The sequence below is a fragment of the Dermacentor silvarum genome, chromosome 3 (assembly GCF_013339745.2).
Source record: "Dermacentor silvarum isolate Dsil-2018 chromosome 3, BIME_Dsil_1.4, whole genome shotgun sequence".
Classification (NCBI taxonomy): domain Eukaryota; kingdom Metazoa; phylum Arthropoda; class Arachnida; order Ixodida; family Ixodidae; genus Dermacentor; species Dermacentor silvarum.
Window position 1 is genome coordinate 195737363 of NC_051156.1, and position 22826 is coordinate 195760188.

At 47.1% G+C, this 22826-nt stretch overlaps 1 protein-coding gene across 1 annotated transcript; it reads left to right on the forward strand.

The window, feature by feature from the left end:
* Positions 1-16544: 16544 nt before the first annotated feature.
* Positions 16545-22440, forward strand: LOC119446412 (GRB10-interacting GYF protein 2). The gene has a single exon (XM_037710838.2). The coding sequence runs from the start codon at positions 16850-16852 to the stop codon at positions 20795-20797; it is 3948 nt and encodes a 1315-aa protein (XP_037566766.1). The 5' UTR covers positions 16545-16849; the 3' UTR covers positions 20798-22440.
* The last annotated feature ends 386 nt before the right edge of the window (positions 22441-22826 follow it).

Sequence of the window (22826 nt, forward strand, 5' to 3'; positions counted from 1 at the left end):
AAGCAAAAGCAGTAGACAAAAGAGGCAGGGCACGTCTTTCCAATGTGTCCTTGTACGCGTCGGAGTCCGAATAATCTCATTAGCGGCGATCCGACTCACCAGCTGTCAACGTTTAGGACGTCGAGAGTTTCTCCAGGCTTGTCGGATCGATAGCAAAAAGGAAAGAGATAGCAAAAAGGAAAAAGGGAAGCTGTAGCGCAAGCAAATTTCAGTCACGACCGATGGGAAGGGGAATCGATTTGCGCTTCGTTCAAATCACGTAACGGCTACCGCTATTGTTTACCACGCCTTCTGTCTCTTTCCCCCGCGACGCCTGTTCTCACCCTTACCTCTTCATTGCGCAGGTTGTATGCGCAGCTCTTCGCTTCCTCTTTCCCCGATTATCACCACCTTACTATGGGTCTCATTCTCCCTCATTCTTGTTTGTCGCTCTCTCTCAATCAGACGCTGGTGCCATCTGCCTCGTGACCTCCCGCCCCTGCATGCAACCGCGGAATCTGGCTATAGTGTGCGCTAGGCTCAACACCGTATACGCCCCCTCCCCTTTACCTCCTCTCCCTCGTTTTTGTTGCGTATAGCGCGTTATAAGCCTCACGTTACATCAAAGCTTCACACTCGCCGGATGGAACATTCCGCGCACCTTGAGATGGAACAAAAAAAAAAAAGTCTGATGAGACTTCGTGGCACACAAAGCCGAGTTACAACAAAGTGCGCAATTCTAATAAAGCGGCGCGGCACTCTGGCAGGAATGATGGGGCACCTCGGCGACCCAGTGCGTTACGTAACGACGCTCGCTTTGTTTGCGGCGGCGACGTACTCGTGCCCGAAAGGCATCGCTGGATAGGTGATTGCTTTCGAGTGGAAACCGAAAAGGCGATGATGCACCATTCGTGGAATAACGACTAACAGCGTCTCATGATGGCGGGTGATGACTATCTATTACTACGAACCTAAACGGACACTCAAGTGAAATACTAAATTAGCATATCCTCCTGAGACCCGACCACAACTATGTGATATAATCGCTCTTAAATGTGTTTTTTTTTATTGTCTGCTCTTATGTTACGAACTTCAAAAACACTTTTTTTTTAATTTGAATACCACGACCAAATTCCAAAAACTGCGTCACTGTGTACATGAACATCTCCTCATCTCCTCACCTTCGCTATGGTAAGAACTGCATTTCATTGCTTAAACGCAGAGATAGCGATTGAATTACGTGAAGCACATTGCCATGTCGCTGACGTGTCAGGTATTTTCACGCAATCTCAGGGATTTCGAAACACACCTCAAGGTTTTTTTTTTTTTTCAGCCGTCTGGGACGACACAGAGGTCTAGATCAACTGAGTGTCAAATTCCCCGAAAGCGCGTGAGAAGAATATGAGTAAACCACTGCTTTACAGTTACACATGCACCGTACTTCATACCCAGAATGAATATCTTGCGTGATCACTTGCGAGTGAATTTATAAAAATGTAGAAGGTAATGTGCAATGCAATTGTACAAAGGTTCTTTGGAGGTTATACACTGATAAGTTATTCCTCACATACACTATATTTGCGTTAATTTTGCAATAAATATAGGCTGATTATTTGTAAAGGACAATGGAGGTCAGACTTTCGCTTTTCGAATTTCGCGCCGAAACTCCAGAGCCCGCACGTCAGCGTGACGTCATGTATTTCAACGTATTTTCCCCGTATTTGAACTGCTGCGGCTCGGCAAAATTAATGACGTGCGCAGAGTGCTGCATAGAGTTAATACAAGTAACTCTAGAGGAAAAGCTCCTCCCCATAGCGCCCATGCTACAGTGAACTAGAGAGGGGCAGTGCAGCGCGCGGAGGCAGCGACGCATAGGGGCACCTGACGCCGCCGGTGGTGAAACATGAATAAGGCGAAAGGAGCGGCGGCGCTGCAATCGCTCACTCTTGTATGCGGTTGCCTGTTGCGTGGCTCGGAAGCGCTTGTTAGGTGGTGTTTCAGCCGCTTCTCTGTATGTCTGCTGCTTTTCGATCCGTGAGCATTTCAGCTCGCGTCAGCAGCAACACGTCCGGCTGGTTATGTACGACGTTATACGTTTATGCAGTTTTTTTTTACAGCGAAACTGTCATGGCTAGGGTTCTCGGCATTTTTCGTGTCCGTCAACAGATCTGCGTGTGCAAAAACTCAGCTCCCGAGTTTGATGCAAAATCGCCTCATTCTATGCATAAGCTTATACGCGTCTCATCACATGGACATGCATTTTCAGTAAATTCGTTATCAATAGGCACCATTTTCAAGATCAGTAGACTCTAAGGTAGATAATAAAGGTTTCTCAAAGACATGCCGCTGTGCGACCCGCGTCGGCCATGTATACGCTCGCACCACCGTCTCTTTGTCGTCGTTCCAAGCGCTTGCGTGTCTAGTTTCCATTCGCTCTCCCGGCGTGGCGGTCCCGTCGCGCGTGTCAAGTTTCCTCCGGCTCCCCAAGGTGACGGTAGCCTTCCACGTGAATGTATGTCGCCGATCAAGACCGCCGATCAAAATAAAAGTGTGTGTGCATGTGTCTTTCTTCGGGATGACCGATTGTCGAAGCTCAAGAAAAAAGGAAATTTGCTCATACATTCGATGTAAATTCTTTGTCACCTCTATGGCGTGTGCTAAACTGCTTCGCTGATATTCCACATTCAGGGCAGTGGAATGGTGCGTGATTTTTTTTTCTTTTTTTTTTCTTTCTTGTTCCCATGGCGTCACCTAATGTGCTGTTGAAAAGTGTGCCAATGCGGGAATGAGCGTACAATATGTAACTGTCTAATTTAAGCTTACTTTCGCGGTTGCGTGGACTAGGATTTACTGATGAAAAGCAAGCAGCGGTACTTTTGTAATGTAGTTCATTTGTTCTTGTGCACTGTATCCATGCATTGAAATCTGCAACCGCAAGGGTGCCACCATGTCGTTTCTCTGTGCAGGTCGCGCAGGCGCAGACGACGAGATGGGATTCAGGCGAGACGCGCAATCCACGTGATCCCGAGCCTAGCTCAGTTTGGTGGCGCCATCTAGTTCAGGCGCCTGCAATCGAATTCTTTTCCGCTCTGTAAATTGTACGTCAATTTTTTATATTAACAGGCGTTCGACCTTTCTGGGAAAAATGCGGAACAAACTTTATACTTTGTCCATACGTACGGTCTACGTATAAATGCTCATTTTTGCATATTTTGAATATTTTTAGCCTTACAAGAATTAGTCGTACCAGCATGGCGGCGGCCTTCGTGGTTGCCATTTTTTCGCACAATTTTTACTCTAGAGTTAGTATACTAGCTCACTCTATGGAGTGCTCAAAATCTCAAACGCCATACTTTGCGCCGGCGTCTTCGCAACACAAACACACGAGTTGGAAAGCCTTAAGCCCGTTTCACATGGCGCGATCTTGCAGTGCATTTTTCGCAGCTACGATTTCCGCAAATGCGAAATTCTCAATCCCGTTTCACATGGATCCATGGCAGCTGCGTTTTTCGCATACTCGTAGAACAGGGTTTGCAAACTCATACATTGTTTGGTTTATGTTTTTACCAACTTCTTTTTGCTAAATTAACGACTCTGCAATGTTCCTAAACTATATATTTAAACTCCTGAAAGTTTATTAACGTAGGTAATGAAACAAAAAAAAATAAACAAAGCGAGCCGCCTCCTATTGGTCGTCCGTTTCCACCGCATCTGCGTTTTCGCAGAGAAGTTCAGCACGCCGAACATCGAAAAATCGCACGCACGAAGGGTCCGGCGGCCTATTTCCCACAGCTGCGAATTCGCAAGTGCGAATTCGCAGACAAAATCGCACCATGTGAAACGGGCTTGACGCGAATACGGGAACGCAAATGCGCGTTCCAGTGAGTCCTTCAGTTCTCGCAAGAAGCTGGGAATAGCGCAGCGTATTGCATATTGCATGCAGGCGCCGTGTAGTATTAAGGTTCGAGCGCGTTATTTCAATTATGCGTGCCGCTTGCATCTACTTACTTGAGGCAGGCATGCCTCGAACGCTGGCGCCGTATGATTGTGAACAGCGAACTTGCAGACAGCGTTTCCCCGGCTCCTAGTTGCGCGGCTATAGTGCCAGCTCTGTATAGCTTCCCGATGTGCTGCATCGTTTTAATGAAACAGAGAACGCGGCACATTTCCGGAATCTACGGAGGTTAGGTCACTTAACTCGCTCTCCTTACCTATTTTGCGATTTTATTTGACTACTTGCCTGCCTGCTCACTTATTCACGAAGGCACACCCCAAGCCACCTACCTACCTGGCCTCGGGGGAGGCAAGCCTTTCGCGAGGAAAAGCGGAACGCGCGACACCCAAGCGCCAGGAAGCGTGTATTTGCCCTCGACCCATCGAACGTATATCGGCATATACTATACAAGCGTTGTAAGACATGCAGATTGGGTTTATGCTGATTCGAGAGTTCTCTGTTTCCAAGCCGGTTCCTTTCGAGATAGAGCGGAGATAAACGGACGTAAGGCTTCCCTTAATTACGCGCAACCACATGCCGCCGGTCTTTGTTAACAAAAGAAAAATACTCAAAATTGCATTTTCCTCTACGCGCGCCGCCGTGTCTCTGTGTGGCTATACGGTGTTCGGCTGCTATAGCTGAGCTGAGCACGCTTTCGAGCGGTCGAATCAATTCCGATGGGGACGGAATGCAATGGCGGCCGTGTACCGTATGTTGTTGTGTGAGCTTTAAACGGAACTCAAGGTCACCTATAAACTAATCTCCATTGCCGAAAGAAATCACTGCGTATTTACTTGCGCAAGACACAAGGGACAATTTGGTAATTGGCAATGTTGCACCATTAACTTTGTGAATTGACTCCTTGCCAATACATTTCGCTAGTGCAGTAGTGAAGCTTCGAGGTGTGGCCGTCATATCCTCGTCATATTAGTTCCACTGCCAGGACAAACGCCTATCCCAATAATCTCCAGTTACCCGATGCCTTGCCGGGCATAGCAGCTAACACCACCCTACGCCTGCTAATGTCCTAAATTCGTCCACCCCCCAGTTCTCTGCCGTCCACGACTCAGCTTCCCATCTCTTGGCTTCGAGGTGTACCCGCTCTTTATAATGACTCGCCGGTACAGCTCCCTCGAGCTGCAACACATTCTTAGACCTTAAAGCAGCGTTACTAGTGCATTGCACGCAACGAAGGTGCTATTATCAATCAATCAGCTTGTTTAATTAAACATAGAAAAATGGGTACACAATATATATATATATATATATATATATATATATATATATATATATATATATATATATATATATATACTTGCGTGATGCTACAAGGTAAACCCTGATTAAGACCGGTCCACCGGTCGAAACTGTTAAATGATACACTTGTTCTGTTTCCCTTGTAGCATCGCTCAAGTTATGTACACCCGTGAGCAAAAGTATACGGACCAGGGGTTGCGCGATAAAACCGATTTTTTCCTCTGCCTGTGAACGCAACTTTAAACTGAGGACTGCGGTCCAAACTTGGAATTGCGAACTTTTCAGTGTACTCATCAATTCCAGTTTATGCTTGTTGATTACGAAGAAATTAAGTTTTTTTGGCAACCCTGTGGTCCGTATAATTTTGCTCACGGGTGTACGTTTGAAAGGTAGCCTGAAGAATTTCCCTTATGCACGGTGTTTCAGCGAACACTTTCAAAATTTTTTTTGAGGTTGTCTGTGGCAGATAGCACAATTCAAGTTCATGAGCTGGTCTACTCGAAGAGGCGGACAGTACTTGGACAAGAAAGTGAAATGCATATTCGCATAATTACCAAAAATCTACTAATTAAGTTTTTAACTAATTACCTGATGGCCCATATTACAAGTTACAAATTCTAGCCGTGGCGTTCGCAAGGCGGATCCACTTCGAAGTAATTCTCGGAATGACGCCAGTTTCGAGATATTAATTCCCGAACTTTGCGGAGAAATGCATTGTCGTTCCAGTTACTTGCTTAACAAAACGTTGCTTTATGCATTGAAGCACAAAAGCAACTGTAACGCCAATGCATTTCTCCGCAAAGTTCGGGAATTAATATCTCGAAACTGCTGTCATTCCGAGAATTCGTTCGAAGTGGATCCGCCTTGCGAACTCCACAGCTAGAATTTGTAACTTGTAATATGGGCCATCAGGTAATTATAGTTAAAACATAATTAGTGAATTTTCGTTAATTAGTCAACTATGCATTTCAATTTCTTGGGCAAGTGATGTCCGCCTCTTCGAGCAGACCAGCTCATGAACTAGAATTGTGCTATCTGCCACAGGCAACCTTTAAGAATTTTTGAAAGCGTTCGCTGAGACATCCAGTATATAGGCGTATGGCCCAGGCAAACATCTACAGCACCCATGTCTCTCTCTCAAAACTCAGGTGAAGCACACTGGGGCTCCATGTAATATTTCCTCATAAAGATTTCTATGTGTACACAGCAGGACAGAAGAATCAGGAAACGAACATGTTTTTCGTAGCACCATTTTGGGAAGCGGATCGATGTATATGTCTCAAAACTGGTGATGTAATCTCAGGATTCCCACTAGACATTTCGGTCTCGCTTTCACGATAACAATGTGCGCACGTACGGTTCATTGTAAGTTTTTCTTAGGTAAATTGCCTGTTTGATCTGCTCTGTGCAAGCGTAATCAGCTGTTGTTTCAATAAATAAATGTATTTGCGGAGGTAGCACGTTCGCTATTTGCCAAGCAAAGGCGATTTGTTTTTACTTACACGACATAATACAACAGCAACAACAACAAGAACCAAATTAAGCGGTTGGTAAATAGGTAGGACTGGCACCGCGGTCTTCTCACTACATTCCGTATTTTCTCGAAATTAGGCCACAACCCCTGAATCTACGGGCACTTCTGCACCTTTTTATTCTTAGGACAAAATAGCTCGGGGCAAAAATTACGACACCAATGTTTTGTTTTTATTGAACTAATAGATGCCTTCTCACAAAATGGTCATCTACAGGTATTATAAGAGAGGGCGGTGTAGATATTATGTTAGAGTAAATACGGTATATATCATAGTTTTTCTTAGTTCTTGCTGTCAATATTTTTTTATGCATGCAATGGCGTCCAACTAGGTAAAGACATCCCATTTGTTCACTATGATTCTTAATTGGTACTACTGTCACCTCCACACCTGTAGACGTCTTGTATACAGTGCTGACATTATTCCTAAATTAATTAATAAGATCGCTGCTGCGCCGCAGTGAAAATTATGCGGTGAATAGAAACGCCATATCTACAGCGGAAGAAAACATCTAATATCGGGCATCCGGCTTTAGTGAGTCAAAACATTAGCTTTCTGCCAAGTACGACTGAAAAAGGTGGTGTTCAAGTCGACGCCTCAGAGACGGCTCCCTCTCAGTTAGTAACAGAAATGGATCTCAAAGCCCATCCATATTCTTACTGCAAGCGCCAGAAGCGATTGCAGAAGCCAGAAGGAAACATGTCATGCATTGGTCGCTATATACACAAAAGTGTTCTACGCCGAGGTTCAGCGAAAATCTGTCCCACGTGCGTACGTCGCACGATCATCATCGCACAAATTTCCTGCCATTCCAGCTGTAGGTGCAAGGCTTGTGCCCATTTGAACCAGTGGGTGCCCGGCGGCGGTGGCAATCGAGCCCACAACCTCCCGCAGCCGAGGCTATTTGTGTTTCTACACTTCCAATGAAATAAAAGGCGTACGCCGCAAACGAAGTGCTTATTGTTATTGTTCATACCTAGTGAATAGGTGAAAAAGTACATGGAATGTTTACAACAAAACAAAACCAGTGACCAGTATAACTTCGAGGGTCATGTTTGCTGATGTGCATAAAGAGAATCTCTAATAAATTTGTCTACAAAGCGGCATACGTGTAAAGCATATGCATCTCATAGCATCACTGCAAAATTATGTAAAGTACCTCTGTCTCATCATTGTAAATAACCATTGCGTACACTGTATATTGAACATCATTTTATATAATGCGACAATTAGTTTAAGTGTAACTGTTTATTTCCATTGGTTCTATGTGGTTATATGTTAGTGAGTGTAGACTGGGACATTTATTTGAAAACGTGCCTTGTATGCAATGCTCCGTACTTTGTGTATGTTATCGTCCTGGTGGAATTGTGTTCGTATCGTCTTTTGTTGGAATAAACCTTTTTTTAATGGTGAGTCTGTAATGTAATAAACGATTGTGCACATTTATGGACTTGTTTCGTGAATGTGCAACAAAGCTGCCACTGCTTCTTAGAATACACGTTTTCCTTTCGTGACATGACCCATGCATTTATCTGAAAGAAGTATCAACACATTCTTCTCGCTTAATTTTTTAATATAGTCGGTATTGCTGCAGAATTGTACATTTGTACGCACGAAACATCCCCAATGGTGCTTCAAGTAGATGAATTGTCTTCTTGGAAGTACACTTGCATGACATAACAAATCGCTCGGCTGCAAGAAGAAGCCCAGCGAAGCCCAAGGTATACCGCTGCACATTCCTTTCGGCCAATGTGTTTTGTACACAGCGGCTGCTGTTACACTTTGACTGTGGACGCACGGCATGCATCAGTCCTACGCACTTGCCTTTTCAGGGAAATAAGAAATTGAATGTCTATGACTACGCCACTTGCACTCCAGGCCATACACGACGCACCATTGAGGAAGCGCCGTATTATAATCAGACAGCACACAAGTACACGTATACACCGATTCCTTGAGTTCCATGAAGCAGCTGTAGCGAGTCGGCAAGGTTATGGCACTTTGTCAGAAGATACATAAGCATCACAAAAACTCGCCTTTCCATGCTCACGTGCACAGCGTACAAGGGCACAGCTCTGACCCTTTCAATACAATGGCAGATATCAATTAGCGCCCGACAAGAACACGCTCCCACCAACACCTACCTCCTGTACCAGACTTGACTTTCCTAGCCCAAAAGAATTTCCCTCAGACGCGGCGCACGTGCTCTTTTAATCTCGTACCCACTCCCTTGTACCCACTCCTTCCCCCGCAATCTCACAAGGGTGAAGGAAGTTTCCCTGAGGACCATATGGGCTGGGGAGCCCTCACCCCTGCTGTCACTTGCAAGTGGAAGGGATTCGTCAAGGACGACGCCACCTGCCCCAACTGTACGATCCTGGCACGAGACACGGATGTGTACCACCTGCTGTGGACTTGCCCAGGCCCAAGGCATGTCCGGGAGTCCTTGCTCAGACGGTCTGGTTTCTGCGGTGGCCGGCATGCTGACTTCAGCAAGTGGAGCCAATGGCAATAATGACAGTCTTGCTGTACTTTCTCCATGATGCAGAATTTTATTTTTTCTTGTTCTGCCTCTTCAAAAAATAAAAATAAACGTGAATAATGCTCAAGGGGCTGATGCCTTGCGCCAATAAACTCCAATCATAATCATCATCAAGTCGCTGATGGTTGTTCACAAGTGAAGATGAAGCCTGAATTGATCAACAGTATGCGAACAAGTGAGGCCTCATGAGCCAACGTTGCGACAAGGGTTTTTGTCTTCAGCATCGCGAGTTGTTTTCGTCATCTCTCCGACGAAGACACGTCCCCGCGATACACGTGACGACACATTGACTCTGGCCAAGGCTTCCCTCGCTAGCCGTCTCCTGATCAATTGCAAACAAACTGCACTTTATTAGTAAGAAATCGTGGAGTAAAGCACATAGCCTGTTTCCTCTGAGAGGTCGTACAGGACAACATCTATTCGCAAGGACAAAAAAAAATTCTACAGGAACCATCGACGATGATTGTCAACGTAAGCGGACAGCCTGAACGAACGAATGAGCGAGCAAACAAGCGAACGTTTTCCTTGCCGAGCGCTCCACAAAGCTCGCCGCGAGATCGAGCAGAGTCGTCGCCTGGCGGTCACTGACTGAACCACGCATAATGTGGCATAGCCTCTGAGATTTGCATGCGCCTGTCGGCGCGCGCAAATCTCGGAGCCTTTGAGTGTACTCTTTTATTGAGCCTAGTGTACTAATTGAGCCTAGTGTACTAATTGAGCCGCACGTCGTGTGCCAGCCACTACGTGTTTACATGTGCGTGTACGGCGTGAATAGTTTTAAATTCCGCTTGTTCCGTCGCTGTAGCGCAGTTATAAATGGTGGTGTGCATTTTTCTGACGGTGAACAAAAACATTTAGCGTGAAGCTGTCGTCTTTGCCTTCTGATATATCAGTGGGTGCCCGTGTCGATCGCGCGATGTGCGATTGTCGCATCCTCCGCACGCCACAATCATGTCAATTTTCTTATCGCTTCGTGTTTTGACACCGTCACAAAAATTACTGTACCTTGTTTTAATTAAATGAAGTGGTAGCAGCGAGACTCGAACACCGTGCTTTAGTCACGGTGTGTTGCATGATCACTCCGAACACTCTGTGATACCACGAAACATGAACGGGGTGGTGTGAACATCACTCAGCAGTAGAAAAAAATAGTCGCAAGCGTGACTCATATCATATCGCGTCATGCACTATATATAACGATAACTGCACTATGACAATTGCGGTAATCGGATGATTCTAGCCGTTCTGATATTTGTGCGCTTTCATGTGCTCTGAAATGGCAGAAATTTTTGTGTCTTTGTTTCTTGCCACCATTAGAAAGCAGTTCGGTATCAGCAATAAGTTACTTAATTAAACTAACATGCCACACGTCAGCCACTTTATTAGCGCTCATATTACAGCAGTCCTTGTAATCGGCTTGTCTTCCCGACGACTGGGAGATAGCGCAAGTCATTCCGATATTCAAGTCAGGCGTAAGCACGTGTCCTAACAATTATAGACCTATCTTGCTGACCTCAGGTTGCTGTAAGCTGTTGGAACATATCATTTACAGGCATGTAATGTCCCACCTAAACGATAACAATCTGCTGTTTGAAGAACAACACGGATTTAGATACAAGAAGTCCTGTACCAAACACAGTTATTTGAACTAGTAAACGATCTCCATGACTCCTTGCATGCTTTGCACTTCGTTGATGCTGTATTTGTAGATTTATCAAAAGCTTGTGATCGGATGCCCCACAGAAGATTAAATAAGATAGGTTCGTAAACTTGAACTTGACGACAATACCACGTTTTGGATCGAAGAATTCGTGCGCAGTCGCTTTCAACACGTAAAGATTAGAGATCACATTTCTAGCTGTACTATGGTAATATCGGGCGTGAAACAAGGGTCAGTATTAAGGTCACTTCTCTTTTTGATTTACATAAATGACATAGCTAACAACATAACTTCTAGCATACGCCCTTTCGCCGACAACTGTGTGATATACAGACAAATAACTAACCCGCTTGACGTTACACTCCTACAGGCTGATATAACCTGCTTACATGAGTGGTGCATATTGTGGCAAATGGAGATCAACATCGACGAAACAAAGCTGATGACGTTTTCTACGCTCACTAATACTCCTACGAATACCTATTCGATTAAGAACAGCATAATCTCAAAACCACAGTCCTTTAAGTATCTGGATGTGCACTTCTCGCCTAATCTAACGTGGAACGTTCATATAGAGCATATAACAAGTAAATGTTTTAAAAAAACTAGGTCTCTTAAAGCACCGTTTGTCAGCTACCAATGCCGAAACGAAGCTGCATGCCTACACAACGCTGATTAGGTCAGCATTAAAATATGCTTCTATAATATATGGCATCCAAATAGCATTGACCTTTCAAGCCAGCTTGACTCTGTGCAGAACAAAGCAGCCAGGTTCATTTTATCTGCATATTCATCTTATCAATGTGTAATGGTGTTGAAGCGAAGAATTCACCTCCATAATCTTAACATACGACACAGGATATCTCGTTTGTCATTTTTTCACTCTATGTATCACAGCAATACAGTTTTTGCAACTACGAATATTCTTCCGGCGCATCATATCTCTTGATGCAGAGATCATCGTCTTATGGCGTTTTTCACTGGTCGATCTGGAACATGATTTTTTGCTCCACGGCTGCGAATTTTCGCAAGAACGTTGAAATACAGAACCCGCCATTTGTATTGGCAGTAAAGAGGTGGAACGATCTGCCGGAACAAACAGTTACCCTTACTGATACATCGTCCTTTAAGACAGAATTGCTGATGTATCTCGGTAGAATTGACATTCAGCAACCCTAACCTAAATCAATGTGCATGAAGTCGATATTTATAGTATAACTCTTGATTGTAAGATGACATTTCTTGTACTTTCCTGCTTTGATTTGTAAACGCTCCATTTCTGTAGTTGTTTCTTGTTTTTTTTTTTTTTTTTTTGCTATTTTCATTTCTATTTGCAACTTTGTTGTACATTATGATTGTATAAAAATCCCCCCTTTGTAATGCCCTCTGGGCCTTTAGGTTAGTGAAATAAATAAATAAATAAATAAATAAATAAATAAATAAATAAATAAATAAATAAATAAAAAAATGTGGTTGATCCCTCTTATATAGGAATCGGTATAGAACACGAAAGTGAAACGTGTCTTCACAGAAGTAGTGTAATGTTTATTGCACATTGATATATAATGTCTATTGGTGTTTTGTGGCTAAAGCGCCCTTAGGCGTTGATGCACCCACGCTGACGCCTGGTGGCACGTCTCCTCCATCACGACTACCAACGTCGATGACCATGAGCAACCGTCGTGCATATGGAAGCTGCACTACGCTGCACACGCTAGCACAACGCGAAAGACGAAGCACGTAACTGACACACTAATACAACGCGCAAGACAAAGCACGTAACTGAATCGTCACCGAGTCAAATCAGCGCGTACAGCGCGTCGTAATTGCAGCCTCCGCGATCAACTTCAGAAACATTTTCAGAGCTAATTGCGGAGGCCACGCTCCGCTGTGCTGAGTACGGTGAACGCCACCTAGGTGGCGTTGGTAGTGCTTCTTGATGCCAGCGTCCCTTCGAATGCTGGCATCGAGGCGTCGTAGTACTGAGACCACCGAAGCGTTCACTGTCGGTGCGCGTTAAGGCCGGAATACATGGAGCGAATAACCGGCGTCCGAGCGAAGAACTTCGTCGGGCGGCGAACGTCCGACGGCCGGCGTCAAGAAATTTGCCGTCCGCAGCCGATCTGCCTGTCCAAACATTTTCGTCGGGCGAACGCCGCCGCCGGAAGCGTCTAGCGCGCAGCGGTGGACGACAGCCAATCAGGAGGCACTAGTTCCGGTCGCAATGCATGCTGGTGTTTCGCGCGCGCGCGCCTTTTCGCGTCGTCTGCAATCGCGTTGGTGTTGCCGTGTCTGCATGTCTCTGCACCGATTGAGTAGTTCCTAGTATGATCTCTCAGGAATCGCGTTGTATTTGTACATCCCATATCCGCTGATCTGCGAGGAAACAGACAAGCAGTGCAAGCTCTCTACAACAACCTTCAACAGAAATCTTCTGATCTCAGAAGCCACATGCTGTCGTCATGCCTATCTCCCGACTTCCCCGATAGATGGCGTTGGCATCGGATATTTCTTTCGCTAGGCTTAGACGCGTTCGAAACGAGAAGCGATCTCGAAAACTACTCAAGGTTATCCATAATACTCTGTCGTCGAAGCGGCCTGAGACTAAGCGAAAGCCGTTTACGCAGTCATTTGCTTCCAACTAAGTGAATTCTACAAGGACAACGCCAAATTCAGTTCGAAGCGGGCGGCCGGGACCGCCGCCAACACGGCGGCCAACGCGCGGCGGCGTTCGCCGCATGTATTGCAACACAGCAAACATCCTGCGTCGTGTCGCCGCGTCGTTACTTGACGCGTGAAGTTCGTCGAGAAAGTTCGCTCCATGTATCCCGGGCTTTAGTGTCATAATGCAGTACTTCTCTTTTCTGCTCATAGGCGGCGGCACCGCCCCGAGCAAGAGCGCGGGTACACGGAGGAGTGTTAGATATATAAGGCGCGTCTGTGTAGCTCTCTGCGAATGCGTTTGTGGCGCAATGGGTTAAACGCTCGGCGATCTATTGTCGCGGACCGAGAGGTCGTGGGTTCGATTCCCAAATTTTGCATGTTTGTGGAACTTTTTCTTCTGGTTTCTTTCTTTGTATTATGTTCTATGACGTATTTCCGTGACGGAAATACGTCAGTGAAGTCTTGGTGGACCCCGGAATAAAACACTTTCGTGTTAATAAAAATAAATGAACTACCTCAGGTGCACCACCACCTATGCACTTACAACAGCATAGCCTTCGAGATCGGCTCTTGCTACATCAAGAAAACTGTCGGTGGAAGGTACGCTTTGGGCACCACGACCAAAAGTAATAACGTAACACTACTACTAATAATAATAACGTTGACAACAAAATAGTATATATATATATATATATATATATATATATATATATTGCAGTGTGTCATGTGTATTTCTTAGTTTCGTTCGGGCAATCGTGAAGCTCCCAAAGAAACACACCTGGAAGCAAAATCCTGAGAATATTTGCTGTGGATGTTGCTCGGATAAATGTCAACTTAGGTAGATGTTTAAAATTCATCGTGGTGCTGTGGACATCCTCAGTATATCCGATAAAAAGTCAGGATGTTCGGATCTTTCACTTGGCATATATCCGAGCAACATCGTCAGCAGGATATTATTGCGATAGCAATTATATGGACACTCAAAAGCAGATTTCTGCCGTCGGCGTCGCCGTCGCCGTCGCCGTCGCCGTGAGGTTCCGTATGACGTCATTTGGAGAAGAAATCGTCGCCGCGCGCCGAACGCTGTATGTGCGAGTGAAAGGGCGCGAGGGGCGCGTCTTTCACGAGGAGTGAACGCACGGCGGAGAACAAACGCGCGTTCTGCGCCGTGCTCGCTTAAGGGCTGCAGAAGTAGGCGTCTCTTTTCTCCTTTACAATCACCATATATGTAGAGCAAACGCGCCTTCTTCAGACGCGTGAGAGGCCGTGGGGGAGGGGGAGGGAAGGGAGGCGACGTTTAGCTGCGGCACCAAGTGCCTATTTATATCAGAGGCTCCAGCAACAGTCACCAACGCCGCACGCATTTTGAGCTAACGCGGGCAAAACGCCGATGGCGTCGACAACAGTTCTGCATGTTGTTGCTACCAAAGCCGCTCACCTTACTTCGTATGACATTGCTGTGTTGCTATCGCATTCATTGCTTCGCCCTTAGGGCGAAACTGTGACATTTTTCTTAGGACGTTGCTTCCAGGTGTGTTGACTTGGGAGCCTTATGCTTGCCTTAACAAAATTCAGTATAACCAAAAACGTTTATTTGTAGACTATTTTGTTTTAAACATTATTATCATTATTATTATTATTATTATTATTATTATTATTATTATTATTATTATTATTATTATTATTATTATTATTATTATTATTATTATTATTATTATTATTGGACGTGGTCTCCAAAACGCACCTTCCACCGATGGTTCTCTTTAAGTGACAAAAGCAGATCTCGAAGGCTATGCTATTTAAGTGCATAGGTGGTGCTGCCCCTGAGGTAGTTTGTTTGATACCGAACTGCTTTTTAACGGTGACAAGAAACAAAGCTGAAAATTTCTGAAATTTCAGAGCGCATGAAAGCACACAAATATCAAAACACAGTCCTACAATATATATGGGTTCCCATATTCAAGCTGCGCGCTTCAGGCATATATTAACACAATTTGTAAACAATAAATGGCCCTGTCAAACAGTAGTGACTTGGAACACGTCCTGACAATGTATTAAAATGGTCTTCCAATTATGTACCTGGCATGTTCTCAGTATCTACTTGGAACGGTCAAATGGACCTGATCAGGAGCCTTTTAGGATTAGTGCAGGACATCTTTATAAAAGGAATGTACTGATGCCGACATCCCAGAGACTGATTGAGGATGTCTTTGCGTTGTCTGGGAGGTGTCCCGCTGCTCATGACTGCAGGGTGTCCAAATCATAGTCCAAACCATGGCCTCCAAGATTCTCGGAGGCTGTGCAAAGCGGTTTCATATGCGTTATTATTTTGAGCATCGGCCATGGTTTAGCCCCAACCGTGGTTTTGGCGGAGGGTTACGAAGTCGAAAGGCACTTGATAAAAATGTAATTCCCCTGCATTGCGCTCTAACATGTACTACTGCAAGACAAACTAGAGCTCATATGTTTTACATTGTATTTTATATTACGCGCCAAGGGGTCGAATTGCGTACGTGTGGGAGCCGGAAGCCCTAATTTTTCAGCGATTTTAGGAAGACCCTCGGTGCCCTCGGTGATTACAGAGCCTACAAGGCGTGGTCGGTAAAGCGCTCCCAGCGCTGCGGCAGTGCTAGCTCTGCTAGCGCAAGCAAATCAGACATACAAACTTTGCGTAATCGCACGCCATACAGCATGTAAATTGTCAACAATCGGCGAATTTCCTTGTACTGCAGGCGTACCATGGCAATGCTGGTATTACTTTCACGAGAATGTACTATGTAGTTGTTCCGCAGGAAGCTCTTGCGGGTGTATGTATGTGAGGTAAAAGAAAAATAGGAAAGCAAGCGCTCTCTGCCGTTGCTGGCTGTCGCGCTGCTTCAGCTGTTCAGGCGCAAGCTTGCGGCAGCGGGGTCCCAAGCAAGATGCCAGGTTCAGGGCTCATCCTTGTTTAAGTAGCCCGTCCATAGTTATCCTACGAAAATTCGTCCTTATATTAGGGCAAATCTGTTGCGTGCTGAACAGCGGCGTCTCAAATAATTGCTTACAAGGAGCAATGTTTGTGTAGATAGCTAGCGCCACCTGCAATGTGATAACTCTTTTTCGAGACCTTGCATTTCTCTGTCTGGTCCCGTAGAAAGTTGTCGGCCATTTTGATCGTTGCTGTCGTGTCAGGGTTTAATTTTACTTCCCCAGCGCGAAACCCGAGCTCTGAGCACTCCGAAATGGAAGAAACGGCACTGAAGTTTGGTCCCGAATGGATCCGCGCACTCACGCAAACGAACGGGGTGGCTGCTCCGGCCCCGTCGACCGGAGTAACAAAGTACAAGCTTGCAAACTACCGATACGGCAGGGAAGAGATGCTGGCAATGTTTGATCAAAACGTGCCCATGCCGGATTCGCTTCGGGAATTCCAGCAGCTGGCCGTGGAGAACACGCAGCCGCCTCTGGCTCTGGTCACCATGACGGAGGAAGAGCAGCGCGTCTGGTCGCGATCCGTGAACAGTGACGCAGTGCTTCGGCTAACAGTGGGCAAAGGCGCAGTGCCCGGTGCGGGTCCCGGTCGAGGCGCCCGAGGAGGCTCCGTCGACCGGGGTCGCGGCCGAGGTCGTGGCAGCGGCTACCAGAGAGGTATCGGCGAGGACGAAGGCCAGTTCGGCGCCTTCATCCGCCCGAGGCCCTTCGAGCGCAGCCACAGCCTCAGCGAGCGAGACCAGCGCTGGGACGAGCGAGACAAGAAGCCCGACCGGCCGTTCGTGAGCCGGACCAGCTACGACGGGGACACCTTCAGGAAAGAAAATGCGCCAGCCGGCAGTGGAGGCGGCGGCTCTGCTGCGGGCACGGCCGCAAGCGCCAGCAGGGCGACCAACGACAACTGGCGCGCCGCTACGAGCGGCCACGCCGAGGAAGACGACAACTGGCGAGGCAGCGGCCGTGGCCAGACTGAGAAGTGGAAGTCGTGGCGAAACCACAGCAAGGGCGACGGCGACGCCGACGACGTGCTGCCGCCCGTGGTCGCCAACGGGCCCCTCAAGAAGGATCTCGGTCGCCACTGGCTCGAGGAACACGGCGGCAGCCACTCCTCCGAACAGCTGCCGGAGTGGATTCAGGACCAGGGAGACACAGAGAAGGTGGGCTGCTTCGACGCGAAAGGTGCTTTTGTTGACACCAAGGACATCGAGGAAGAATCGTGGGAGAACGATGTGCTGCCCGTTCGGACGCCACATCCGCAGGACGCGCGGGCGCATCCCAAACGCGAAGAGAAGCGATCCCAAGAGCCGCCCCCCGGCGTCAGCCGTTCGAATGAGCCGCCAGTGGAGAAACCAAAATCGCCGCCTGCTCCCGTGCCTGTGCCGTCACAGCCCCAAAAAACTGAAAGCTCGCCACCTAGAAGCCCCCCGAAACCAATTCCTCCCGCTCCAACGTTGCACACGATTGCGCCGGTGGAAATGAAAGCCACTGTGGACGATACGGCAAAGGTGGTTTCCACGTCACCCAAAGACGACAGTTTTGCCCACCTTGCAAAGGCAGCAGAAAACATGATGGCAGAATGGACCGCAGAAGAAGAGAAAAAGTTTGTCTCACATTCGGTAGCTGGGGAACATAATTTGCCAGAACATTTGTACAGGTGGTTATACAAAGATCCTCAAGGTGACATTCAAGGGCCGTTTTCGTCTGCTGAAATGATGGAATGGTTCCAGGCTGGCTATTTCACCATGGACTTGATGGTCAAGAGGGTGTGTGATGCAGCTTTTTCAAAGCTTGGAACACTGATCAAAAGCTGGAATGTTGTACCTTTTGTTGCCACCCAGCAACCACCGCCACTCAAAGTTCCACTTGGTGCAGAACTTGGTGTGCCTTCTGGCATGGGCCTTGGAGGTCTCCCCCACCCAGGGCTACCCAACTTGCCTCCAGGTCAGATGAATTATGCACTACAGCAACAGTACATGCAGGAGGTTTATAGAGTAGCCGCCATGCAGCAGATACAAAACAGCCTGAAGACAAATGAGGCATTTGCCAACCTTTCTCCCATGGACCAGAACAGAATCTGTTTGCAGTACTACATGGCCAGCCACTCATTGTCTCGGCCTGCTGGCTTTGGTGACCAGACACCTCTGATGAACTTGCTGAGCTCTATGGGACCACCTCCAGTGTTTGGGCTGCCTCCGTCACTCATGAAGGAGCCCCAGGCTGAAGCAAGCTGGCCGCCTCAGCCAGTGACCACAGCTTCTGCAACTCCAGCACCCGAGTCGAGGGGAACGAGTGTTTGGGATGCGGACTCGAGCATAGTGTCAGCATCCTTGGCCATGCCGGCAGCACCCAGCAGGAACATCATGGAGACCCTGTGGCAACAGCAGCAGCTGGCTTCGCAAAGCCTTCTGGCTGAGCAGATGAGAGCTAAGGAGGAAGAGGAGCGACGAGCCCAGGAGTTGCAGAAGCAGGCACGGCTGGAGGAGGAGCGGCGGTTGCTGGAGGAGCGGCGCCTCATGGAGGAGCGCCGCAAGGAAGAAGAAGAACAGAACAGGCGGCAGCAGGAGGCAGAGGCACTGAGAAGGAAGGAGGAAGAGGAAAGGCTAAAGAGAGAGGAGGAAGAACTTCGCAAAAGGTTAGAGGAGGAGGAACATCAGAGAAAGCTTGAAGAGCAGAAGAGAAAGCTTGAAGAGCAGAAGAGAAAGCTCGAGGAGCAGAAGAGAAAGATCGAGGAGCAGAAGAGGAAAGAAGAACAGCGCCAACTGGAAGAAGAAATGATGCGGCAGCAGCGGATAGAGGAAGAGAGGAGGAGGGCACTCGAAGTAGAGAAGCGGAAGGAGGAAGAGAGAAAAGCCGAAGAGGCTAGGAAAGTGGCAGAGGAGAAAAAGCGGCAAGAAAAGGCCAAGCAAGCTGCGGCAGCGTCTGCTGTCATTACTCAAGCAGCAGCCGTGGTTGCAGCTCACTCCGCACCACCTGTGAAGAAGAGTCCCAGCAAGGTGTCGGTGATAGATGCTGACGAGTTCATGGCCCTCAAGCAGCCTCCCAAGCCGCAGCCAAAGGTGGAGCCACCCAAGCCAGAAAAGCCACAAGGTCCTGTGTGGGGTGGAAAGGCGAGCCAACCAGCGTCATCGTCTGCTCTTTCGCTTGCTGAGATTCAGCGGGTGCAGGAGGAGAAAGAGAGGAACTTGGCAGCCGAGCGGCTTCAGCAGCAACGCAAGCAGCAGCAAGCTATGCAGCAGGCCGTGCTGCTGCAACAACAGCAGCAACAGCAGCAGCAGAACAAAGCAACCCTCACATGGGCATCTCGGGCGCAGGCGCCTTCCTCCGGGTCTGTAAAGTCCTTGTCCGAGATTCAGCAAGAGGAGGCCGAGCGGGTGGACAAAATGAAGAAAGCGCAGCAGCAGCAGCGGCAGCAGCAGCAGCAGGTAATGCGGCAACAGGAAAGCAGCATCCTGCAACTTGCAGGGGCCTGGGGAAGCACCAGTAACAACCTGTTGAAATCATTCAACAACAGCTTTCAGTATCTTGACCTCATTTCTGATGAAGACCCTTCGAGAGGCTTCTGGGATGAGGCTGCTACCACTGCACCACCTGCAGCAAAGCCAGCGTCAAAGCAGGCGGCAAAGCCCGGGTCCAGCTTTCCGTCACTTGGAGGAGGTGCGTCGTCATCTTCGTCCACTGGGCGAAGCTCCAAGGGCCAGCAGAGCAAGAGAGCTGAAGAGCAAGTGATGAAGCTGTTCGAGGAGCATGCTAAAGCAGCGCCAACCGACGAGCTGACGGCGTGGTGCGTGCAGAGGCTCGGCGGCATCCAGTCATATTTGGACATTCCTACGGTGGTGGCCATACTCAAGGACGTTGAGTCTCCGGCCGAGGTGCAGGAGTACGTGCACAACTTCTTTGGCAACAGCCAGGACACGACGGACTTTGTGCGCCAGTTCCTCCAGAAACGGGAGCAGTACCAGAAGACTGGCTCTGCGCTCAAGTCCGACGAAGCGTTCACTGTGCCAATTGTGAGCTCAACTTCTAGTGCGATGGGGACTGCAGCAGCTGCTGCCATCTCAAGTGACGGGTTCACAGCTGCACGCTCCAAGAAGAAGAAGAAGAAGATGCAGAAGGTGGACAGCTCCCTGCTGGGTTTCACAGTGCAGGCCGACCCCACGCGGCTCAATGCAGGTGAAATCGATCGTGTCGAAGGATTGTAAAGAATGTGGCTTTGCTTCGTATATGACACAGGCGCTCACAGTATGCCATAAACGAAAGAAACAAGGGCAGAAATACGGATGTTTTGTAAATACAAAGAGGCATTTTCAATTATTTATTAAAAGAAAGAACGAGAGGGGAGTGAGAGAACGGTAGCACCTCAACCTGGCTTGCTCCTGTTTCCCACTTTCTTTTTTAAGGCTGCACATGCTGTGAGTGAGCGTAGTGATTGCTTTTTTCTTTTTTTTTCTTTAACCCTTGCTCATGCTGCTGTGGCTTGTAACCAGCACTCAAGTTCAAAGCTTTAGTATGAATTGTTTTATTTGTGCTGCTGCTGTAGTCACTTCTTCCAAGGCTGTGCAGAGAAATGGTTTTTACGTCACAATGCTTGTCGCTATGACACCACCAATTTTACGTGTAGTGCTCAGATTTATAGTTTCTAGGTCTGCGTTTAAGAGTGTGGTACACTGTCTCGGTTCTCTACAATGCTTTATTTCTTGTAGTACTTAACATGAAATTGATTTTGCATTTTACTGCGATTCGCTATGCTTTTTTTTTTTTCATGTGTCAAGATCTTGCATGACTATGTTATGCCACACGAAGAAACATGCTCTCTTTTGTCTTTGTGAAAGCGTAGAAGGTCTGTTGTCATCCGGTGGCGCCAACAACTTTCTGTCTTAACTCACGTGCAGGTCGGTAAGCATGCAGCACTCGCATCTTCCTTTTATGCGCTATGCTTTTGCAAGGTGCTGTGAACGAGATTTTTTTTTTTTATTTTAGCTGGGATGTGAGCATAGAGTGTGTAGTAAGAATGAATGCAGCCACTATAACTTCACAGTTTCCTTATTAAGTAGTCTGGACAAAGTGCCGAAGGCTTGTGCCAGTGTCCCTTGAAGGCATGTTGCTGCCTTTCTTTCTTTTTTTTTTTTTTTTTAAGCTTCTGTAGGAGGAGGCTGCGTTTTTTATACATCAATGAGAAAACAGTTTTCATGATTTGTGTTTGTTTTTTATTTTACGGCAAGGTTGCCAGCCTGTGTAACAGGAGGACGGGGCAAGAGGCGAATACTTTTGTCTGGCGCGCCATTTTATTAATTAGCCTTGCAGAGGCATACGCATTTATTCGTACACATTTAGAAGGAATTTCGCTAGAAGATCAATGTCTCGCTTGCTTTATTTCTTCTGGTGTTTATTATTTTTTTTAATATATGTTTTTTTTTTTCTTCTTTCTGAGGCACCCCCATTGCCTCGGCCACTAACGAAGCTGTCGTGCTCCTCCGCTGTACGAAAAACCTCGTCAGAACGAACACTCCTCGCATAGCCACTGTTTCCTCTCTCTCTCTGCCGCCACTTGTTCGGCATGTTGTCTTGTGACCCCTCATCTCGCTCTGCGTGCATGACCCGTTGGAAAGGGAAGAAAAAAAAAAAAAGTGGCGTGCCACCGTTGAATGCAATACACCGCTCTGTACATACCGTCTCAGCGAGTGCCTTAAGACCTGGTGTGTGTACACAGCTCTGTTCTACTGTGTAATTTTTTGTAAAATATGACGTGTTGTGTGACTGCATCACTGTACAATGACAAGTGAAAAAAAATGAAACATCAAAAAGAAATGCCTGCTCGAAATAAACCATATTGGTTTTCAAGCCAGCCCTGGCGTGCTAGCTTTGTGTGCCTTCGAATGAGATGCTGTCTGCTTGTCTTTGTTGCAGCATTGTTGCCACTTTGGGATTCACAGGGCGAGTTTAGCCGATGGCAGGAGCCACTTGACTCGAAACACTCTACAGAGGAATGTTAAATGGACACACTAAGTCGGCTTAGATGGATAAAGTATTTTTTCAAAACTACTTGTACCTTAATTTCGCGACAATAGGTTGATTATTAGGGAAAAAAAATGAAGGCCAAAGTGTTTTTTTTTTTTTTTTTTGTGCCGATACCCCAGTGTCGGGACGTTAGTGTGACATCGGTGATTTTAAAGAATCTTTGTATTTGGACCATTGGTGCTCTGTAAAAGCTTTTGAAACGTGCTGAACTTA